Source organism: Drosophila gunungcola, unplaced genomic scaffold, assembly GCF_025200985.1.
Source record: "Drosophila gunungcola strain Sukarami unplaced genomic scaffold, Dgunungcola_SK_2 000001F, whole genome shotgun sequence".
In the NCBI taxonomy this organism is placed as follows: Eukaryota; Metazoa; Arthropoda; class Insecta; order Diptera; family Drosophilidae; genus Drosophila; species Drosophila gunungcola.
The window spans coordinates 7,852,357-7,877,293 of NW_026453197.1; the positions used below are offsets into that span (position 1 = coordinate 7,852,357).

General features: G+C 37.1%; 1 protein-coding gene across 1 annotated transcript; it reads right to left on the reverse strand.

Annotated features, from left to right (window-relative positions):
- Positions 1 to 7,277: 7,277 nt before the first annotated feature.
- LOC128263002 (transcription initiation factor TFIID subunit 4) lies at positions 7,278 to 8,147 on the reverse strand. Its single transcript, XM_052997632.1, has one exon. It carries the CDS (start codon positions 8,042 to 8,044, stop codon positions 7,322 to 7,324), a length of 723 nt encoding a protein of 240 aa, XP_052853592.1. The 5' UTR covers positions 8,045 to 8,147; the 3' UTR covers positions 7,278 to 7,321.
- Between the last annotated feature and the right edge of the window lie 16,790 nt (positions 8,148 to 24,937).

The following is a 24,937-nucleotide window of genomic DNA, read 5'->3' on the forward strand; positions in this document are numbered from 1 at the left end:
CTGACTCCCCCGAAAATGACACACACTCGGCCGGTCTGGATTTTTGATTACTTTCGATGTTTTCTCATCTGGCATCGCCATCTCTGCCCCCTTTTTTTTTTGTATTCTGTTTTGTATTTGTACTTTGGTATTTTACCCCCCTTTGGGTTGAAGTGTCGTGCGACAAGTGCCGCAATTGAGTCGCTCGCCTCTCGGTACTTGTCAACATTGCCCCCCTTTTTTCGGGGGAGGTGCCGGTGGACATGCCTGTCACCAAGTTGGAGCATTGTCTGTACGTCGAACAGGTGAAGTTGGCTTTGTGTGCGGCTTTGTTGTTTCGTTGTTATTTCTTTTTGGTAGTGAAATCGAGCAAAGCAAGATTTTCGTGGGTCTTGGCTCTTGGCTCTTGGATCTTGATCTCCTCCTCGTTGGCTGGCGTTGATTTATGGCCAACAATTTAAGCAATTTCATTTTATTTTATATTTCTGGTTGCCTTTACGGCAATGGCTTAAATGTAATGTCAACTGTTTTGCATGTCATTTGAATCGAGGGGTGGGGAATGAGTATGGGAATGGGAATGGCTGTACCTGTCACTTGGCCACCGAGCATCGAGTTGTATAGGAAATGATTGGCCAACAAAAAGAGTTATTTGCCATGGTATGTCGCGGAGAAAGTGAAATAAGATTTGATGGATAACTATTGGAAAGCGAATGATAGTGCTGATTACCCAAAATTTAAATGGGTGTTTAAATATTTAATATAAATTATTTACTAAAGAACCTTCTTTACTCTACAATGTTAAAAGTGAGTTAACAATTATGTTAAGCCAAAAAATAATAATTTACATAGTTTTTTGAACTGAAGAAGATTAAAGAAAAGGACATTATACACTATGAAGATTGTTGAAAGAAATATTATTTATTTAAATAGTAAAAATAAAAATGTTGTAATTAACCTTATTGGGAAAAATAAAAAATCCAACTTATTAACTCTTCACGTTTTTTATAAAAAAAATAGATTAATGATACTAAAATAGTATCTCGATATTAAATCTGCCTTCAATGATAATTCAAAGAGCTTCACATTTTCCAAACTTAAATTCGATAATAAAGTGCAGCTCCCAGCGAACAAAAAGAACAATAAAACGTAGCTTTTTACATTTTGCGCTTGATTTGTGCTCTCGAAAAAATTATGAAAAAATATAAAAGCTCCAAAAAATATCACGAACTGAAAATGCGTGGGAATAAATTTTGCGTGCGACTTAAAATTCGAATTTATAGCAAAGAAATAAGCCAAAAAAAGAGAATAGTACAAAATATAATACAAAGGGAGAAGGGAGAGAAGGAAAAACTGAAAAACTAATCGCGCAAATATAAATATGACAATAAAAAAGTGTTTAGTGGCCGAAGCAAACGGTTTCGTCCAATTGGGCAACTGTAATAAATTATCGAAAAACACGAAATGCCCGCTCCAAAGACCCAGTTGCAATCTATTAAAAAAAGCGAAAATAACCAGAAATTTGTGCAAAAATTTGAGGCCACAGATTAGCATCGAACAGAAACAAAATCTGGGTAGGGGAAAAACAGGTTCACACGCTAACCGAAGCAGGACCACCTCATCTGCAGGAAGTGTAACTGAAATTGCAGGGGTTACTGCTCCTTGGACTCCGCCCTTTCTACCTGTCCTGTGGCAGCAACAAGTGAATGACAGGATAATCGTCCTGGGTACCTGTTCTGCTCCTTTGTTCACCCTGTTTTTTTACCTTTTTTTACTCTGCTGCTGATGTTGCTGCCTTCGTTTTTGGCATGTGAACAAACTCGCATAAAATCTCTTAATGTTTGCATTCTTATGCGGCTGTCGTCTCGTTTGATGCGTGATCTTGTTGATTATGCTGATGTCTGGAATTGAGATCGAGAAATTCGGTTGCCTGTTTCTCAGGCCCCTTGGCAGGTTCACTGCCTCATTCAGGTTCATCTCTTTTTCGTCCTCCCCCCGCCGGTTTCCATTTGTGCTGAGTGTGAAATTTTTGCTTGTTTGGCATTCATGGAAATGGCCTATGCCTCGGAATTTTGTGGGAACAAGTGCAGCGGCACAAGAAGCATCGACCACATTACGTGCTCTTTTTTTCGGGGCAAGGGAGGATCCCCCGCAGGCGAGAGCGTGTGAAATTCAAGTTTTTGGGAACGATTTTTTGGGTATTATGGCAAATATTGTGTGTGATGTTAGTGGGAAGTACAAATGTCACATAAACATAAAGGACTTTGGGATATCTAAAAGGGTCTGAATTTATTTGAAAGATTTCTAATATGAAAAAACACTAAAATTATTTAAAATTTGGTTTTTTCGACTTTTAATGGATATAAATGAATACAAAACCACTTTCAACTTGACTTTTTTTGTATATAAGAAGATAGTGTTAAATTATGAACACATAATAAAATAATTCTGTTTTAGTTTATAAACACAAAAACGAAACCTTGTAAGTAAAGATATACCTTCATTTTTATTAAAAATACAACTTCATTAGTATTTATATACGTAAAAAGGTTTATTACCAAACTTACTTTAAAAATTTCGAGAATTCTTATGAATTTTCAATGTGTTTTTTGACTGGACATCAATCAACCGAAACCGAACAGCTTTCCTATACCGATAAAGCGACTTCGCTCTGAAAACCCCTGTCCATGTTACGCACCTTAAATGGAACTGCCCGCGTCCCATTTAATTAAAATTCCAGCAACCTGCTCCTCGCTTTTGTTGCGGATCCGACCCATCCTGATCCCGATCCCGATCTCGATCTCGATTCCAATGCCGCTGTCGATGTGTGTTTATGTGCCCTTAAGTGCTGTCACCTTAGTGCGGCACGCATAGTGATTTATGCTCTCGCAGCGAGAAAATTAAATAATAAAACTGAAAATCTGTAACAAAATGCTGAAGACCGCTGCTCTTATGGCCGCTGCACATGCGCAATAAATTCAGTTTTTATGACACCTGACAAAATACGCAGCAGCCGCAGCAAAAGTAGCAGCAGCAACTGCGCCAGGAGATGCAGTTCAAAATGTAGATGGAAGCGGCTGCTTCAGACGAAAAGTTATTTAATGACTAATGGCATAGCTGAATACACTGCAAAAATTATGTCTTACCAAAAAATCTGCTCAAAATTTTGTGAAATAAAGTTGTTTTTATTAAGACAATTTGTGTTTTTTTTCATAATAGGTAATACGTTTTCCCAGATCATTGTTAATTTTTATTATTTTGCATAAATAATAGACCATTCAAATCTGAACCTTGAAACATTGAATTTTTGTATAATTGTCTGAATTTGAATATCTAATTTTTTATAAAGCTTAAAATATATAAGATCATTTTTCTTTCAATAAATCAATGCATTTAAATCGTTTTTATGAAAATATATTTATTATTATTAATTTTGCTTTGAGCTTGTACCTCTTAATATTTTTGTTAAAAAGTATATACCGTATTTGTTAAATTTTTTCATGATTAAATCCTCATATCATAAAATCCACATTTCATCAAATTTTGCCAACATTTTCGACCAGTGTAAGTGAGAGGTGCCCGGGATGCTTGGTTTCGTTTATTGCCCTGTGTCTATTGAAGATTAATTTCATTTACACAACTTCATCGCCTTGGCTTCAGCTTCGGCGTGGCTTAACACTTTGTTGCCCGCCTGGTTGCGTTTTGAAGTTAATAAAGTCATAAATTGTCTTACCGGGGGCTGGTCGCTTCCCTCTTCCCGGATTTCACTGTTCACTCTTCACTGTTCACTGTTCCAGCTCTAATACGCAACAGTTGGGGCCGCAGTCTGCAGCGTCGCAAATTGTTACGTGTCCATGTGTTTTTATGGCTTCTTTTGTGAGTGCCCACTGTTGGCTGTTGGATGGTGGTCCGCTCCGCTCTGCTCGGCGGCATATGTTGCGGATTAGAAACGGAGCCGTGCCGCCCGAAATGGAGTGTGAGGATTTCCAGGCACTCGAATTCTTCTATTCATCATCTTTATGATCGACTTTAACTGAGGACCAACACCTTAATTTCGAAACGGCAGAGGATTATACAGAATCGTAGTGGTAATTAAAGTGTGGAGCTTATAATGTTTACAAAAATCAAGGCCTAAGGTCAATGAACAAAGTCCTCCATGAAGTATTCCATAAGAAAAAAAATGAAAGCCCTCTTGTATTTTTAATATGCCAATAAAGAATTTAAAGCCAAAAATATTTTCACAATATAGACCTAAATGCTTTGACCTTAATATGCATATTTCTTACTTAAAACTATATGCATAACTATATAAATCGTTTTTCAAACCAAATCATATTTTAAAATAACAGTTCCAAATAATTCTTTAATAAAATGTATAGTTATTTTCGATAAGAGATGAACAACGAAAAATTGTAAAATCGAAGAACCAATTTCTGGGCCAGAGTGATATTATAACGAAACATTTATTTATTTTTTTAAATCACAAGCAAAGACAAAACTATAAATATTAATTGTTACTTGTAAATTCAATCATATAAAAGTATTGTCATTGGGTACCCACAGAGACCTTCGAAATATGGGTTTATTTAAATGACTAGATAGATAACGAGAGTGCTCAATTATATGTAAATAAGCGGGTAAACACGGCCAGCGTAGCCCGGCTCCAATCAAATCCCATTCCGATTCCCCGGGATCCCCGTCTGAATGGAACACCGGTCCCGAAAGCCATTCTGTAAATAACAATTTGTTGGATTTTTAACGGTGTCGTATTGGCACAGCTGCTACTTCAGCGAGGAAGAGACGAAGTCGTCTTTAAAAATACAACGATGACAAACATATATCGTCGGATCGGAACAGAACAGAACAGAAAACGGCGTTATGCAAAAAAGGTGCAACACATTTTCCTGCCCCACACAAAAGCAACTCTTTGTGTGTTCCTGCTATACAAACACGATAGTGGTGCACCTATAAAAGAAGAACCTAACGGATCGAAACTGGTGGTGGTGCGGTGGTGTTGCATGTGCTGGAATTCGCCTTCCTGTCCTTACTGGGTTGCAAGGTTCTCGGCAACACGGCCCTCTGTTCAAATACACCTTGCATACATCATAAAAAGTCGTCTCTTCCGCCTGGAAAAGCGATACGTACACTTTCAAAATACATTACTACATTACTACTAAAATGTTTTTGCTTTAGAATTAAAATTGTAAAACCTAAATTTAAAAATTAAGGAGTAAATAAATCGATATTTAATAAAACTTATATTTTAAATGGTCTACTGGTACGTTTAAAAATGTCACAAAATAAAAAACTTTTAAACTTTTTCACAAAATATTCCAATATTAAAAATTTGTATTCATTCTTGGCCACCAAGTATGAATATATATTTAAATCAGTTGAAATGGAAACAAAACAGATTGAAATCCCAAAGATCTTTTAAAAATAAAAAATCAACGATTGCCAACGATCATTGCTAATATTAAAATAAAAAATGTAACTTATTTTAACACATTCGTTTTAAAAAAAATATTTTCAATAAATTAATATTTATATTATAAAATGTTTTTCTAAGTGCCCTAAAGTGCCAAATTTGGGGTGGTTTCCGCTTCTTTTCCGATCGCTGGTCAAGGAGAAAAAAGGGAGAACTTTTCCTGCTCGTCTACTTGTCAAGTTTACGCCTGACAGCGTTTGATATTTTCCTCGAGCCATCGCTGCCAGCTGCTCCTGCGAGTCCTTGAAAAAAGGGATATACGCCCGAGTTGAGGTTGCAACATGTAGCAAGTACTTTGGAGAGGGTGCATTTTATAGGGGTGGCTAGCTTTGCACCTCAGACAGGTGGTGATCCTACGGATGGGCCCACTTTGAATTTGTTTAAACATTAGGCACTTATCAAGCGGTTATCTATGAATAGGAAGGGTACAGTATTGTATGTGTGCATTGTTGTGGCGAAGGATGTTCTTTTTCAAGTTTCTTTATATTCAAACTAAACATAATATTAGATTGTGATCTTGTGTATTTGCAGCTGTCCTAATGCGTGACTAAAAATGGTAACCAAATTTTAAATTACACATTAAATGGTTGATTTTGAATAAATTTTTTGAAAACACTAAAGAAAGCACTTAAATATATATTAAACACAAACAATTATTATAAATTAATTGTTTACTGTAGCGAGTTTAACTCTTTGACTACTTTTATTTTAATATTAATTCAAAATATTTTAAATAAATTATTTTTGATAGCTCTGCTATTCTTGGAACTCCCTATTCTTAACCTCTTTGTTGATATCACCAAGAACTCGAGCACATATTACCGACAGCGTCTTATAAGACTGATCAAAGGTTGACACCAGCTCAATACCAATTCTATGCCAGGTTTCTTTTTAGATATACCGAACCTCAATGCATTTATAATCGCACTAACCCCTTTGGAATGCCCACAATTACATGGAAATTAATGCTAAGGTTCCTAGCACGATCCTCGGTCATGTCTCCGTAAGAATACGTGAGTGAGCAGTGGTGAAGAACGAACGGCTTCAATTGAAGTTCAATGAAATGTGTCGCCCGCGTGCGCTTTGATTTTATTGCCAGCGCTTAACATAATGAGCCGCACCGATAAAATCACGTTTCCTATCGCGCGGCGGCGCATGCGCAATGCTCGATACTCGATTCCAGTGCGCATATGCTTCCTGTCCCGCCGGATATTCCTTTGAGTGCCCGGCTCCATTGTCAGCCGTCTCCGTCTGCGTCTGCAGCAGTGCAGCACTAAAGTTCAAAGTGCACGAATCGAGGGATCGGGATCCATTGAATGCCAAGTGCAGCCGAACAAAGGATACAGCACACACATTTCTACCGAGCACCACCTGTTTCCTTGGGCTTTTGTCGGGTTTTCATTGGGGATTCACGCGAAGAGGAAGTTCATTGAACTGCGATTACTTTTGCTGCAATTGAAATCGTAACGCGCGTGCAGCGGAGCACAAAAAATGTATGGAATGAGAAGTGGTTGCTTAAAAAAATGAAAAAAATATTTTAAAATACCTTCAGGTATTCATTAAAAATTGGCTGCCCTTTCTAAAAAAAAATATTTGATTAAAATAATAAGAAAATTACCTCCATTTTATAAAGGTATTTTTTTTGACAACTAAAAATGTATAAATAGTATAGGCACAATTTTTAAAAAAGAAAAGTCAAAAACAAATTTTTTCAATTAAAACAATTGCAACTTTGGCAACTAAATTGAAAAATAAGGAAAGGATTGTGTTAGTTATTGTTGTTTATGTAGGCTTATAAGGATATTCATGGCATGATAAAAGTTTTTTATTGTTTTCAAAATTCTTCAAATATATTTTTTATGCCTTGTACTTCAAGTAGGCTTCGAAGAGCATGTTGGAGCGGGAGTAGCGCCTGTCCTCCTCCAGGAACTGCATCACATCCCTTATGATCAGGTGCTTGAATCTCATGCCAAATGGCCGCTGGACCGCGACTTTAGCTGGTGCGGTAATGGGAAGAGGAGTGGGTTCCGAACTTGGAACCTCCGCCGGACGCTTCCGACCACTGATGGCCATCATGGCCGTGTCATTCGACGACTCTTTGCGCACCGACTTTTTCTCCCTTTCGACATTCTCCGCACGGCGCTTGCGATAAAAGCCGGCATCGTCATCCGACGAGCCATAGTCGGCCATCTCCAAATTGTTGAGAAACGTCATCGTAATCCTCATATCGTTCTTCATCACACAGCGTTCATCGTTAAACAAATGATAACCCGATCGATGTTCGCACAACTCTATAGTTTTCTTAACTACAAACTTCATGTAGGTTTCCAAGGCGGCCAGAAAAGCATCCAAGAGGGATTCGCAGTCCACCAGATCTATCTCAGCCGCCTGGTTGTTTGCGGCGAAATGTTTCTGTAGCTTGTTGAGAATGCTACTACGCTCGAAGTAGGATGGCCTTGACTTTTTCGACTTGCTAGACTTGTTCAAATCCTGAGGAGCTACGTCCGGCAGAATGCTCTTGATGATCAGCAGATGACCAGCATACGGCTGAATTGGAACTTCGATGGGTTGAATTGACATTATTTTGTAGATAGTTAACTAATTCGGAAGAGGTTGATATTCTATAGTGAAAAATTGTCAAATGGACAAATGGGCCTACCAATTTTCCTTGTCAAAATTTAAAGTTAGTCCAGGCCTACTGCAATTGGAAATAGCAAATGTTTCATTTCTTATGGACTGTTCCGAAAAAAAGACAATTTTAACATTATTGTTATTTCTCTAAATCAAATCTAAAAGTGTTAAATATGACTGTATTTTAATGTCATATCAAATTAATAAAAACCAAATTTAAATTAATATAGACCGATTAATGAATTGAAAAAATAATTATAAATATAAAAAATAAATAAATAATTTTAAAATATATATATTTTTTATTTTTTTAAACACATTATTTTATTAACTGTTATCAAACCTACTATAGTTTTTATAGATTGCCATTGTTGAACAATGGTTATTAAATTTGTACAGTACTGAATTTCCCATTAAGAGATTTCAGAAACCCATCAGCTGGACTTCTAAATTCCGCTACAGCCCTTATCCTACGCCACCCAGCCAGGTGCTATACCACCTACTGCACCACAGTGGACGCCACGAGCCACCAGCAACACCTACATGGAAACATATGCCGGCATTCAGCGCTTCAGTGCACCCGCCCCTTTTGGACTCTGCTGACCGCAACATTTTCCTACACTCGAATAAAACCACCCTTTGTTTTTTATACCACTAGTTTCAGCACATTTTTATTTGCTTAATATTATTATATTATTCACAGTCTTGCTGAATGCAATTTTACTAAATATTGTCTATGTCTATTTCGTAGTTTATTTTTATTATTGCTTGAAGTCTAAGCCAATTAATTGTGCTATATTCTAAACCATTTTAGGGTTGCCACTAAAATCTGTAAATTGTATTTTTGGCTGTCGTAAAACTTTTGGTAACTTTAAAAACTATGCTAAGCTGAACGGCTTTTCCAAAACCAAATTAAAAGTTCAAAAATCTTTATAAGCTAACATTAATTTGTAGAAAATAAAATTGTTAGATAATTTAATAAATTTGTTTATGAATTATTTCTATGAATTCAATTGCTTCTTATTAATATATGAAATAATATGGCTTAGAGATTTCAATCAATTTTTAAAACTTAAAAAAAAACTGTTTTTGAAAAGAATTACTTTCTTAAACTTTTTCTGTAATAAAAACATAATTTGATAATAAAATAGTTATAATGCATTTTTTATGAGTATTTTTTCCAAGTGCCTGACACGGCCCACCAACTCCTACCGGGGTAAAGCACTTGTTCCTGTTCAATGCCCAGCAACAGGAGGAGGCGGAGGACGAGGAGAAGGAGCACGAGCAGGCGCAGGACACGTTATGCAAAGTGCACAGGAATGCAAGTGGGCCTTTTCCTTTTCGGGCGACTGGCGACGGGCACGAGCGCCTAATTATTCAAATGGAGGCGGTCTGATGGAATGCCCTCTGTCCTAGACATTTAAAATAAAGTCCGTCGCCGGTCGGGGTGAGCGGATATTAGTGAAAACAGCGGCGCGCGACAGTCGCCCGTTTTCCAACGCCGTCTCCTGTCGCCGTGTCCCGCACATTTCCGTGCACCACTGAACTTCTGGCCAGAAAGATCATCATCATTCGTATGTGTAAGGGTGTGCTGGGTCGCATATTTAATTGCCGACTTACCTGACATTTCCAGGAGCAAGAAGCGCGTGTTGTTTTGACGTCTCATCGGCCCGGCTAGAAATTTATTAGAAATGCAGGGCGAGTGAGTGTCTTTGTCGGCCAGCTCAACTCCCGAACAGGTTCATTACGCGTGCCGGCGACACTCGACAACGCGGCGTTGACCTAATTACCTGTTTATTTTTTTTTTATTTTGTAAATTTCGTGCCCTCTGAACTTATAGGGGTAGCTATTTTATTCCTGCTGCTGCGGGTGGTGCTGTGGTGTCACTACAGTTTAACTCCAATGCAAGGTGCACGTTGTTCGCAGGAAAATATTCTATAAAGTGACCAAGGAAACTGTACTTGCACTCAACTAATTAAGAATAGATTACTTATACCTGGACTTAAAAATCAATTATGGGTTTTAATCCCTTAAAGATATTTAAGCCCTGAATATAGCGTATAACTTTTTAATATTAAAATTAAAATATTTTTTAAATAGAAAATATTAACAATAATATTAAATTATAATGAAATAAAATCGCATTTAATATTTTTTTTTTAAATTTAATACTTTTCATGATTTCATGCAAACGAAAAATGTTTGTTTTAAAATATACTTTGGTTTATTTATGGTTGGTTTAGTAAAATCATTTATGTAAATGTCCTGATTTTTTTAAGCTCAAGCTTCACACTTCATTTTAATTTAAATAGGTAATATCGCTTAACTTAACTATATAGTGTTATAATTATTTACTGGTTTCTTTTTTATTTGTTAAGTTTTTTTATAAATTCAATTGAGCCTTTTTTTGTCTAGTTTTCACGTCTTATACAGACCGTGTTATATGCCCACCCAACAACAGTTGAAAATGCAGATTCCATACGCCTTGCATAATCCACACATGGTCTTCGCCTGCCATTTCCGAGGAGCAAACCGCATAAACTAAGCTAACAATTCAACTAAAATGCCAACCAGATAATAAAACTCAAATCGATTGAAGAAGTGGAAGCATTGGCCTTTCCGAATGATGAAAAATGGAAATAAAAATGCGAACACGAAGCTGGGAGTCGGGAGAAAGACTTGCAGCCGGGCAGGGCATTCAAACGACCACCCACACATTTTTGAATCGGAGTTGGAGTTGCAGTTTGCCGTTTGCCGTTTGGAGGTGGAGTTTCGAGTTGGATGCAGAGCATCCTCGCCGCCTGCGCAGTGTCAAATAGACAACAAAAACTACCGCACAGAGAAAGAAATCATAACAATTCAAACTTAGTGTCTTTTGTATATATTTAATATTACAAAAATAGTTAATAAAATCAAATATGTAATTAAATTGACAAGTTATCTATTTTAAAAACATTTTTATGGCTTATGAGTTTAATAATAATAGTTAATAAATTTCGTTCGAATTCATTTAATCCTCTTTAAAATTTATATCGTTTTATGTGAGGTTGAAATGTTAAATACCATTTTTGGGAATCCCAACAAATAATATTATTAATCTGTTACATATTTAATTATATGTAGAAATAATCAAATATGTTTAAAATATTTATGAAAATTTCTTTCAATTCATAAATGAATCCCCTATTTTTTTTCTCAGTGCAAGCGAGTGTTGCGTGGAGCGCAGGCGTAGCCACCACAGGACGGACAGATGCAGTTGAGACGACTCGAGATGGAGGCATATTCCAGCGAATAAATATTATCATATGGAAATTTCACTGCGGAGCAATTACGAATGCAGCCAAACGTTGTGGCAAGTGACCTGGGAGACGTCAATCCAGGCACAGGAAATCGAAGTCGCAAGTCGACGGGTTTGACGATGATGTAGCACCGCCAGCTTTTATGCACTGCACACGGAGCACCAGCTCTGTACCCCGGTACCCACTTCCACTTCCACCTCCAACTTGGCCCACCGCCATTTAGACCATGTTCAAAGAGATCACATCGTGTCGCAGTCGTAGAAAGTTTGAATGGAGCATGCTAAGTTGGGAACTGTGGCTACAGCTTAAAAAAATCTTAAAGGTTTCATAGGTAATAAAAAAAAAATCTCACAAATATTTTAACATTTTTGACATTTAACCTATTAGGCTAAAGGTTTTATAAATAGATGCACAATGTCATGTATGCTAGCAATAATACTTTAAAATTTTTTTGTCCTACTTATAAAATGTTGTACCTTGAATATAGCATTTATTTTTATTAAGAAACAGTACAAAAACATTTTTTAATCTAGTTAGAATTATAAATCTACATTTTTTCGTTAATCGATTTAAAAATAAATTATAGAGTTACCATATTACTTATTTTCATTATCTTGACTAGGGTAAGCTTTAATTGCTCCCCTTTGTAGTTGATACTTTGTACAGTTTTTCTAATAAAGTCTTTAGGTTTCACCCTATGATAGTTTTTCATATGGAGTCTTCACTGTAAGACCCACCAGCAACAGGCAACCATATCCACATCAGCGGCTTTGCGTACCTGTTGGAGCTGCGTTTTTGGGGGCGCAGCAAATGAAATTGCCAATTGTTGCGCTTTCGGTGGCAGTGAATGTGGCAGTAGATGTGGATGTGGAAGTGGGGGCCACGGCTACAGCTACAACTAAAGCTACAGCTACTGTTTGGGCCTGGTTGCTGCCACACACCTTGCAGCTGGAACGGAAGCGAGCCATCTCTGGGAGATCTCCTGCGGGTCGCCGTTGTTATTGCTCGGTCTTGCCACTTTCAGCGCTGCCTGCTGCCTTTTTAAGCCATTTTAATATGAGCGTTGCACATCTTGTGGGTGTGGCTGATTGGGCAGGCCAAAAAGCTAAGGCAGCGGAGCAAAATAAAAAAAAAAAGACACAAACAAAAATGGATGAGCTCGGGCCCAGCCCGATGATCAATCTTGGCCATGGAAACGCTTTACGACGATGATGATGATGATGACGACGACGACGTGGACTTTGTGGCCGCTGATGGTTTTGATTGCAACCACAGCCCAGCAGCAGTTTTGCTACTGGTTTTTTCCCACTTAAGTGGGCGTGGGCATTTGAAAATGCTAGCCCCATCTGTCAAAAGGGGGAAGCGATCTGTTTGGCTTATGGAAATGGCAGACAGACCATACAAATGTTTCAATTATCAACCATTTTGGGTAGTAATTAATGCCAAAGTAATAGCAAGGTGAGTGGGATGAACACCTGCCTTGGGATTTATTTTTTTATCTCCCTTAAGAAAAGCGGAAGTAAATTGACACGCCTGCAAAAGGACACCTACAGCAGAATTGTTATTTTTTCACTTCTAATTTATTTTTACAGCATCTCCGTTTCCGTTCCCAGAACATCCCATTGAGTTTGGCATTGTTTGGGAAACAGGTCACAGGAATTGCTTTGTTAACAGGTTCATTTTTTCCAAAAAGCAACAAGTGTGGGTTGGTTTTTGTTGCGATAAATATCATTAAATTGCTAACAAATCCTGAAAATTTTAGTTAAACAATAAATATACATGTTGAGTTATTATAATTGTAAAAATAAAAAATAGTTCAAATTTTAATATATGACAAAATAATAATGTTAGTGATTTGTTCCTTTGTAATATTGTTTTTTTTTTTGATAAATTGGATAAAAATTTTTATTTTAGCCAAACTATTTCTATATAAGCTGCTGCATTGCAAACGAATAATTGCATACAAACAATTTTTTTGTACATATAAGCAACAACAGTAAATGCAAAACGTTATAAATTATGCAAAATCATCAGCATTTACTAGATAAACAAATGTTCCCCCAATGCAAAGTGCAATAGAGGGCGAACAAAGTGATTTTTAGCCGGTGAAAAGGCAGCAAATGCAAATTGCTGGTGGGAAGAAGAATAAGTGAGTGAGTGAGTGGAGGACGGAGTAAATTGGAACGCTACTAGAGGATTCTCCCACAGCCCACTGGACTACTTTTGCCGAAGTCGAAGATGACAATAATGTTGTCTGCGCTTCGTTAAGGCCCGGCTAGCACCGATACGAGAGTGCAAAACCTCACCTGATCCCACCTCGAACCAGTGCCATTGTCACCCATGGCCATGGACATGGCCATAACCATTTTCTTGGCCAACTGGGAGTGGAGGGCCCATGGATATCCCGCTGAGCACAGGCATTGTCTGCACGCTGGGCAGATTTCCCAGAATTGACACCTTGCCTTTTGCTACAGTTTCGAACTCAGCGCGCCAAGATGTCTGGCCCGTTCTGGTTAGCAGAAGGCAAATAAAAGCAAAGTAATACAACAAGAAAACAAGAAAACAATCCAGCAGCACATTCATCATCCGGACAATTGTCTCTGCCTTCCAGGTGTTGCTCAGGAATTTCAATTTGCATAAATTTGGTGCAGATTTGCGTACAATAGAGTTAAGGGGATGCGAATTCTACACCCATGATTATCGAGAGCCTTTTCTTCCAAAAATAAAGATGTTGCCAATCTGGCACAGGGAGCAGAACAATGATCTGCAGTAATATTCGGAATTTATCCCAATTCGGACTAAAGAAAACTAAGATTTATACTCAGATTCAAATAATAATTTATATTATAAAGATACAAATTAATTAAAATTCTTGAAATTCCCATAATTTTTCTCAAGTTAACAAAAAAAAAAAAAAATAATATCTCGAATTCCCACTTTAATAAAGTGCTTTTCTGAAAGGGATTTTAGAAAAACATATCAACAGAGATCCATAATGCTCGCCTTCATTCCCAGGCAATCTGTCCAAACAAAAATATTACCGAAACATATCAGAAAAAAGGATAACCGAAATTATCTTATCTGAAACATGTAACTCTCAAGGGTTACTGGAATAAACAAAAAAAAAAAAAAAACAGACAGACAGACACTTGTTAAGCAGTCGCCACACAAAACAGAAAAAACTAGGTAAATAGTTGCGGACTGTGAGCAAATATTAACTCGGCGACCGCAGGAAAAAGCAAATGTTAGATAAATTAAGTGTCATTTAGGCACGCACACGTTGGGCACCTGAATTTTTACCATTTACCATTTACTATTTCCATTTCCATATTATTTGGGCGCTACCTAGTCAAGGTGATCGTGATTTTCGATGACATGAGCATATTTACCACAAAATGGGTTATTTGCTCAGTTATATTTGGTTGGGCAAGAGCAAGATGCCCGGGCAGGTGCTAAACGATAAGATCTGTCCCGATATGGAAGCAGAATTCGTATTTGGTATCGGTGTTTAGAGCTATCTCTGTGGCCAGACCACCGACACGTCGCACCGATCGGCCATGAATAACCCGTCGCCGCTTGACAACATCGTTAGAAAGCCATACAATTTGGCTTAGCATTGTCCCGCGACGAGGTCCTTTGTCCCCTGTCTTTGGCTCGAAATGAATCCTTGGCGAGCGCCTTCCTGCCCAGCATGCGTCCTGGCATTTTGCGCAGTTTTTCCATTCTTATGGCAGCGGGCTTTGTTCCTCATTGTTTTCCCAGTAGCAGTAGGTGGCGCATTAGCGTGGCCCGATCCCGCCCTTCGATCAGGTGGGCTCCTGGCTAAAGAATTCTGAACATCTGTACTCTGGCACTGAAAAAAAAAAATATGCTTAAGAGCTTAAAATGTAAGAAATACTAGGTGTGCCAGCTAACTATTACTCTACCTAAAAACATATATTTTACCTAGTTTTAATAAAACAGATTTAAATATCACCATTTAACTTGTTAATGGATGAAACATAATGAACAAGGGCCATAAAACCCACAACTATGTTAAATTATTTTTTAAATTGCAAAAATAGTATTGATACCAACAGTAAAATAAATGTTATTGATGTAGATTTTACTTATATTATATATATTAGCTGGTTAAAAAATTTGTAGGGCAAAGAAACCTCCCCTGCTTAGAAATTTATAAAATAAAATAAAATATATTTCTATGAAATAAGTATAACTCATTAAAATCGCAATACATATTTCAGAACAAAATAAAAAAAAAGGGGATTAAATGCATCCCAAAATGAAATGCTATTTTCATTTTTAACTTTTATCGATTTCAAAACTGATAAATATACAAAAGTATTTTCCTAGCAAATATTTATGAGTTCTGTTCAAAAACTGGCACAAGCCAATGCCGCAGGTCGCAGGATCAATTCATACAAAAGGCATTTGGCAAAAAAATGGAATCCTGTTCGCTCGCAAGGACAGGTGATGAACATCTTTCTTCTTTATTCCGGGCATTGTTCTGCAAAAACAAGAGATGCCGAAGTCAGGCGAAAAAGGAACCTGCGCCTAGGCTATATAGCGATGCCTATCTCGATGTCTGTCTATTATTCGCAAAACATATTGGGTACTGAAGAAAAGAAGTGCAAACAAAAGCGGGCTCGGGACAGCTGACAAATCCGATGAGATGAAGCCATGTCGATGGCTTGTGGAACACATGCCAGCTGCCCAGGAGAAGATCAGGATTTGGCAAGGTGCTCTGCTCGTCTTGATTACATCATCCACGGCTAGGTGGTCCCCGAAAACAAAATGAAATGATCTTAAAGCCCTCTTAGATAAGTAGAAACTGTCAGCATAAATCTGGCTTATATATAGTTTGTCATAATTTTCGTTGGAGAGATTTTCGACCCTCTTAATTGATTGGGAACGGAAGTGGCATCCATTCTGGGCTGCCTTATACCTATTATTAATTGTCATAAATCTTGGATCAATAATAAGAAGTCGGGACCACGAATGAGTGTACAAGCTGCAAAGTTTCCAAGACATTTAACCCGTCATTAAATGGGGCATACCGTGGGTTAAGAGCGGTAGGAAAATGGGAGTTTAAAAATATTTTTTCTTAAAATATTTTTTCTTGCATCTGTATGGCCTTTATAGCTTAAAATTTGCTTATGCTAATATTATGTTGCATTATTTATTAGAAAATATTTCATTTAATATAAATCAACTTAAATCAATGCAAACTAAATTATGATTTTGGATGTTTTAGATGCAAAAAAAACGTTTAAGTACATAATACAAAACATTTTAAAAGAATTAAACTTAATGTTAACGAAGCGTTTTATTCTTTTTTAAATGTCACACAGTGTTACACTGTTTAAGAACTTAAATCTTTTTTTCGTTCTTATTTTACTTTATTTAAAAAAAAATCAATTAAAATGTGTAGTCTTGAGTGTAAAAAAGTTTTGTGCAATTTTGCTGCTGCCAAATTCCATTTCAATTCTAACTTTTTAACAGAAAATATTCCCAATTTCACCTCCACTGTGCCAAAGTCTTTGATCTCACCCGTTAACTGTTTCGATGCTCGCCTCGAATTGCTTTCGTCAAATTATATAATGATGCCAACAGGGGCCAGCCTACTCCAGATCTTTTTGGACCAGGTCAGCGGGGACCACGCCCACTCACAGCCCTCGAAATCAGTCGACGACGCACCTTTTGCGTGGGTGTGGCCCAGGCAGGCCAAATAAAAGTCGGTAATCCTTGGCCGAAACCATCGAATCCTTTTGTGTGCGGCTCGTCGTCCCTTTTCTGCGGCCACTTGACAGTTTAACCAAAAATGCAAACCGTTGAAACGAAGTTAAATAGTTTCTCGTTAAGCAGGGATGGGCCGGGATATTGAACCCTTTCGCCTTTACACTTTATGGATGCCTCTTTTTGGCCTCGCTGCGAAGCGAGCACCTGCCAAATGATTAATCATTTTGCCGCGGCCCTTGACTGAAGTGCGTTAGTTGGTATTTTCCGCTGCTCAAAATGCTAAAAGCTCATCAATTATCGCCCCGATGCCCAATGCATCTGCCTATTTCGGGGATCGGTCCGTCAGTCGTCAGTCTTCAGTCTTCGGTCTACGGTCTCCACTCTTTTCGAGGCGCCAAAGGTCGCACTTTCCTCTTTCATTTTCTCCTCTAATCATGTCCATCAATTTGATGGGTTGTAGGTGAAAATGCGAGTTGTCTTTTTGGCCGCGGAGCGGAATGAAGTTTTATTTTATGGCATACAGCACGTGGGAGGTCCACAGATCTCTCTCAATGGGTTCGTAATTGGGTTACAGATGTTGGGGCTAAGTAAGGATAGGTATCATACGCGATAAAAAGCGAGTAAAAAATGGGTTAGCTGATTTGACTGATCAAATGTGGGTAAGATTTCGTAGGCACTAAGTTTTTATTGGGCCTAGGGAATTTAAAGGCAAAGGAGGTTTGTTAAATAATAACAGAAATTGTAAAAAGTAGCTTTTTAAATTATATGTTTCTCATGTTTTGATTAGAATACAAATAGGAAAGGTACTACTTTAATTGAAATATTATTATCAGTTTTATTGATTGATGTTCAAATATTTTCAAAACGTTAAATCGTTTTGACCTCTTAATTGTTTTTTAGGCAATCTAAATAAAATAATGTTGTATTGGGTAAGCAAGACAATAATGCAAGCAAATGCAAAATGGTTTAAATGCACCTACTCAGCCATTAGTCATTCAATCATAATAGCTTTCTTAGTTGTCTCTTTGCTATATAATATATATTTATTTTGAAGTAAAAGTGCCTTCACCTTTCCCATTTCCCCTGTGAGTATCCCTATCGCTGGTGAGCCATTATCCTGGATTTCCGACAGGGACCAACGCACTGACATCGGCACACTTATCCACAGCCAAGCCAGAAATGCACTTCAATCGCACGCGCAGATGTTTCCCCGGAAAACCATTCAGGATTCGATATTCAGGACTCGGGCAGGCTGCACAGGATTTGTTCATTAGGGCGGCCTCTCGAGGCACGATGCATTTGAATAAATATAAAAATAAGTAAATAGAATGGAAAAAAGGGAAACATGACAGGCGAAACGGGAGCTGAGGGGAATCCCCTCGAAATTTGGAGATGGGGAAGCGTTGAGCAATTGAAAAGAACGAAGCGTGCGCCAGCCTGTCGGTATATAAATCAACGTGCCGCAGGATAATGCATCCCGAGTGTCGAGCACTAATTTGAATGGCACCCCGGCATCTGGAGGTACAATGTCTGCGGTGGCTTCGCCTGAATGCAATAGGAGATCCAGCGATCTGAGCTCCGAGATCCTTTATGCCACGACAGTCTGAATGAGCCGCACCTGGCTGTGATTTTAAGAACCAAGCTACTTAAAATGGTAGGGGAGCAGGTTGAAGATCGCATCCCAAAAAAAACACAGAAGCGAAGCCAGCTTCACGATCGAGCACAGAATATTTGGACACAAAGCAGGAGGTCCTGCTTAAATTACAATATTAAAATATTATGTCCATATATGCAAATTTTGTATAGGAAATAAAGTCGACTTTTTAAATACTTAGCAAAGCGTTAAAAGGGTAACACATATTATTTACAAGTTTATCTTTCGATGTTTTCTTATACCAAAAAAGAAATATTAAAACATAACAAAAATGTTTAAATTGTAAAATTTCAGAGGAACGAAGAAACTTTTGTTAAATATTTAAACTTTAAGTGCTCTTTAAATCCTTAAAGACGACTATTAAAATTTATTTAATAAGTATACTTACCAAAAGATAGGAAATGTATTTTAATCTTTGAAAATAAATATTTAAAAACACCTATAATTTATTTTCCGATATATTTATTGTCTAAAAATTATATATTAAAGTATTTACATACTTAAAAATTTTAACATTTATAATTTCCGAAAAAGTAAAAAAAATGTTGTTTATTATTTACAATTTTAAATGCCTTTAAAAATAAATTCATCAACATACTTTTTTCTATTCTTTTATTGTAAGTAAAAAATAAAATTTTTGCCACAATTTTTGAGGTAAACTATTGCTTAAAAATTTATGAAGCATTTTTAAACTGTGCCACCGAAGCTAGTCCCCTTATTATAGGATATTTTACAATGTATCTGAGCATTCTTTGAGCTTTGACCAAGGCAGAGAAGGTAGACTGATGACACAAATCAGATCGGACGTTGCTGAACCCACCTGAACCTGCGCCAAGTGTACCGTTGTCCCATGTGGCGTTGCAGCATCCAAGTGGGGAAAATACCCCACAAAAAAATAATATAACAAGAAGAAAACCGTTCCAGCTGGTGGCACGAGCTTAATGCTGTCGTTATACATTTTACAGGTTGAAACCATATCGATGGACTTGGTGCACTGCAGTTTTGGAGCCTGCAAATGATGCTGCACTTAGAAAAATAACCCAAAGTATTAACTATAATGGCATTCGATTAATAAAAGTATCTTGGGATACGATTTGATTCAAAAAATTAGAAATTCTAATATTATGGCTCAATAATACCAATAATAAGAATAAATAAGCAGTTCTTTTAATTATCATACATTTTTAAAATAAATGTTTTAATTTTAGGCAAATGTATATTGGATTTATAGGTAATTAACTTAGGGTTTTTGGAAGTGCAATTTAAAGGCAGTGTGGCGGGCTTGGATCCACAGGCCAGGCACGCCAGAAAACCTAACAGCCATTAAGCGGTTGCCACCGCCCTCCTCCGCCGCAATTTTTGCATATGATACTTTTTTTTTACTTTGCTGGAGCTCCGTTACCGCCTCCTGCTCATCGAATGGGTCATGGCTTGGGCCACGGTTTGGGCCATGGCTTGGACCGGGTTATCGGCCGGTTTATGGTGGCATCGCGCGTCATGTTCATGCCGAATTCCCGCTCCGTATGTAATAATTTTCGCAGTCGCCGTGTCTCCCCATCGTCAACATCGAGCACTTTTTGGGGAGTGCATCATTATGCTCGTGGCATGCATTATACTTAACCGATGTGCTTGATGTTGATGTTGTTATAATGTGCGGCTACTAGTTGGGCTGAAATGGGCTGGGGTTCGACCTGTTGCTCGCTGCCAGATTTTAAGTGATTTTGTTGTGCTTTTTTTTGCAAGACGAGATTTTTATTTGTATTATTAGTGCATTTTTAACACGATTTATTCAAATTTTTATATTAGTCCTGCAACAAAGCTATACAAATTATTTGAGGATAAAATTTTAAAAATTTAAATTAAGGAAAGAACACATTCGAAAAACTGAAAGATCAAAAATAAGGCTGCCATAGGAAAATATTTACAAACCAAAACTGGTTATATTGGAAATTAAATTCTTCACATTTACTTAATTTAATAGCTTAAATAAATTTGAAAATATTTTTCTTGATTTTCCAGGATGAAAACTTAGAGCAGACGGCAATTTAAATTTAAAACAACCAATTAAATTGGCAAATCCCTTATAATATATAATTAAAATCAAAATGTTTTGGCAGTTTTATGATGTCTTTAAAGGCCCTTTGATTTCTTCTCAGTATTTATTCTGTTTTCCGGTAAGAAACTAAATTTCTCCTTCAGTAATTAAGTACTTGGCTCGGTTACATGTTTTGGGTATGTTGTGTTTTACGATATGTCTGGCCCTGCGACCACCTATAATTCAATAATTCAACAAACATAATTCAGACATTTCAATTGCTTCTCGTTTTAACGTTGCCCGGGTGGCATTAAAGGTTGTAAAATTTATTTACAACCGTCCGACGTTCGCCCTGCGTTTCGTTAATCAAACATAATGTCCTGCAGCATCGATGAAGAGAAAACTTTCATTTCCGAAGACCTTAAACAAAAGCCCCAAGGGGCCACAACCCACACGCACTTTCATCGGGTCTGGAATTGGGATTGGGATTGGGATTGAAGACCAAAGCAAACCAAAGCAAGCCAAACTGAACTAAAGATCCCCACAGATCCGTGACAGAGTCTTCTTGAGCAATAATAAAAACGCTCGATTGTAATTTTCCCTCTGCAATTATTGTCTCAGCTTTCAAATGCGGTAGGCCTCGAAAGTTTTCGAAATGCGAGCGTCGCAGAGACTGGGCCAAAAGTAATTTTCAATTTTAACAGCCAGAGCATAAAATATAAAGCACAACTTGCAGCACACACTTGTTAATGCCACACGTTGGGGCAAGTGATTCCACATGGGATGCTCACACTCGAAAAAAGTTTGCAGAAATACAGGTGTATTAAAATTTAAACATCCCAAGAAAATATATAAAATATGTTCTACAAAAAAAAATATATTAATGCCGGTATATAAAAGTTTTTCTGGAGATATTTGTTTTTTGACATTGATCAAAGTTTATTTGTATATCATTTACTTAAACAATTTGATTGGTACACAAAAAGATTAATTTTATGTCTTCCATTCCATTGATGCACTTAATTTTTGTTCAACGGAATTTTTCAAATTGGAAGTTCTGTTGTAACGATCTTTATTAAGAAAATATAGTTTAAATAATGGAATCTCTTTTTCTGAGTGTCAACTTTTGTCGCTTTTTGCTGCGTGTCCTGCAAGAACGAGGGAATTACAAAAGTTTTTCATGTCTTCAGACAAATCTCATTAAAAGGCGTCGCGTCTTCGTGTTGAGCCCGCAAGGAGTCGGGCTCTCGACCTGTAGTCCATATCCATGTCGAAGTCCATCCAGAAATCGTGGCCCAGTCATCGGCCGACTTGTGGTTGTGACCCTTTTTCCCTTATATTTTTTTCCAGGCGAGAGGCGTTGCATTTAAAATGTCGTTAATAATTTGTTGCTCGCTCCGGACCCAGACCCAGACCAAACCAAAACAGAGGTCCGAACCAGTCCGAAACCCAGAAACCCTTTCTGGCCGCGCTGTACGTCTGCTTTTAGAGCTTGTCGTAAAAAAGTTTTATTATTTTTGTTTCATTTTCATTGCCTCCAAAATAGGATTAGCCTGTTGCGGCTTGGCCTCTTTTTGCGTCTTGTTTTTGTTAAATGTTGTTGAGGGTTCATTTTTTTTCTTTTTTTTTTGCTGCTCGTGTATGGGATGTTGCAACATCCAAAAATCGCTTAAATATCACCATTTTACACGCTTTCAAAATGTTATGGCAGGCAGAGGGATGCGTATTGGCTTCGATTCTGAAATGAAGTCTGCGGTTTGCTTATCTGGGTCACCTATTTATAAATTTCGTGATTGATTTTTGGCAGAGCTAAAAAAAGAATGTAAGCTAATATATAAAATTCTGATTTATTTTTTTTTTATTGTTCAAAAATTGATTTTAAACTTTGCTTAAAGGGAGCTTATTAAAGTTTTTTAATGTGTTTTAAAACTATTACTCTTCATATAACAAGACTAACAATGTTTTCAATTTTCTTTAATAAGATTTAAAGTTCATTTAAGTGTAAGCAAGTGTAATTCAAGGACTTTAAAATAATTAATTAAGAGTAATTTTTGGAACTCATATTCCTTTTTCCTTTTTTTTTTTAATTTTCTTGCTTTGCTTAGCAAAATAACTTGCGATCTTTCCACTCTCACTTGCTGACGTAGAATTGCTCGCAATAAACCCGTTCGAGTGTGATTTAAGACCGGCAACAAACGCAAACTAATTAACTTGCACAGCGGTCGAATGGATAGCCACTTTGGCGGTGGGTGGTCCTCTTGCCGGCCCACTCCCGACCACTTTTACTCCGGCTAGAACCAAGAACGAAGCCAGAAAAAAATTAGTTAACAAGATCATTAAATCTTTGTTAACAGCCTATCGAGCAGAGACAACGACAACGACAACGGAGACAGAGTCTCCGTCGCTCGTTGACTTCTACGGGGAATTAGAGGAGACGTCATGGGCAGTTTGGCCATATAACCACAGCCGAGCCAACGACGTGCGATAAGATAACAGATGCCCAGACCCAGGGACTCTAGCTGGTCCAAATGCCCAGACCCAAAATACCTGGACATGGCATGTAAATCGGAGTACGTGGCCCAGAGCCAACAGAGTGGCCAAAACAGCTGAATTCAACTCCAAAAACTTGGCCAAAATAGCTATCATGGATGACTTACAATACCTGCATTACAAATTACAAAACAAACGGCAAATTTTTGTTTTTCCTCAACATCTTTACTGACACTTTCCAGTAAATAAGTCAACACGTGTATAAAGTTTTGTTTAACAAAATTTTTTAGCTATAATTTTGCAATGTATTGAAAAAACAAAAAAAATTCATAAAATACCCTCTGAATGAAGCTTAATATCTAAGTGAAACTTGTATACATTTTTATTTATTAATTTAACTCTATTTCAATTTTCTATAACCCCATTTAATTACATAACTATTTGTATTTACATTCACTATTAAAAAAATATTATTATATAAAATATAGTGCCCAGTTGAATACAAAATACATTAAAAATTTAAGACATTGCTTTTAAAAACTGTTAGTATTTTGACTTAAGGGGAAAATATCCAAATGGCCAACACTGCCTGCCAAAACCGAACCTGTCTCTAGAATTGCACATGTTTATCTATTAATTTATGCTGGCGGTTTTTGGGTTCCTCGTTTGGCAATCTCAGTGGGATCGCACTTGTGCCCGGATAGTCTGCTTCCTGGGAATTCCTGTTAGTTGCAAAAAGTGGAAGGGGAGAATCAGCATCTGGATCTGAGTCCGAATCCAAATCCGAATCCTCGAGCACAGCAGTCGGCCTGCCACAGGGACAAACGTTTGATAAGAGCGCTAATTAAGTCAAATGCCAACTGTGTGTGGGTTCTACACTGAGGACAAATATTTTTAAAAAGTATATGTCTATTCTACAGAAGTTAAAAGCGAAATGGTTTCAAAATTGTTATCATAGCGGAAGTTTATTTATTGTAATTGAAGACATTCCTATACTTGTTTTTTAAAATAAACTTATTTTACTCCATTATATATTAATTTAAAACAATTTTTTTCAATTTAAATTTTGTTTTTTCACATTTTTTACAGTGCAGAAACAATTCCTGGTAAGTGGTAAGAAATTAGCAATGGTATCCTGCATAGTTTGTTTCCTTTGATTTATGTCCTGCAGTTGCAATTGAAAGGGCAAACACTTCTTATCTTATCTCTTGTAAAAACACTTTCGATGTGTTTGTTGTGGTGTTTTTACCACACATCTGCCACTTGGTGGTATTTTTCATTCTGTGCGGCATTCATTCCACTTGAGTCCGCAACAATATATATAAACTACATATTTACTATAAAATAGTTTTAAAACTGGCCCTTAACCATCGATAATATCGACTGATACTTTAAAAGCTCAACACCAGACACTGTTTTGAAAAATTAAGAGCACCGCCGAAACAAAGTGGAAATGAAACAGAAGAAAAGAGAGTCTGACCCGAAGAGAATGACATTTTATTGCTCTTTATTAGCAAAGAGATTGATAAATTATGTTACATTTTAGTCTTAAGGATTGTTCAAGACTTATTTTATTTTAGTTTCGTAAAAATACCGTCTTTCCTTAATTGAAATTTAGAGTTATG

Coding starts and splice junctions, on each gene's coding strand:
- LOC128263002 (XM_052997632.1), bottom strand. CDS start 8,044: ATGTCAATTCAACCCATCGAAGTTCCAATTCAGCCGTATGCTGGTCAT.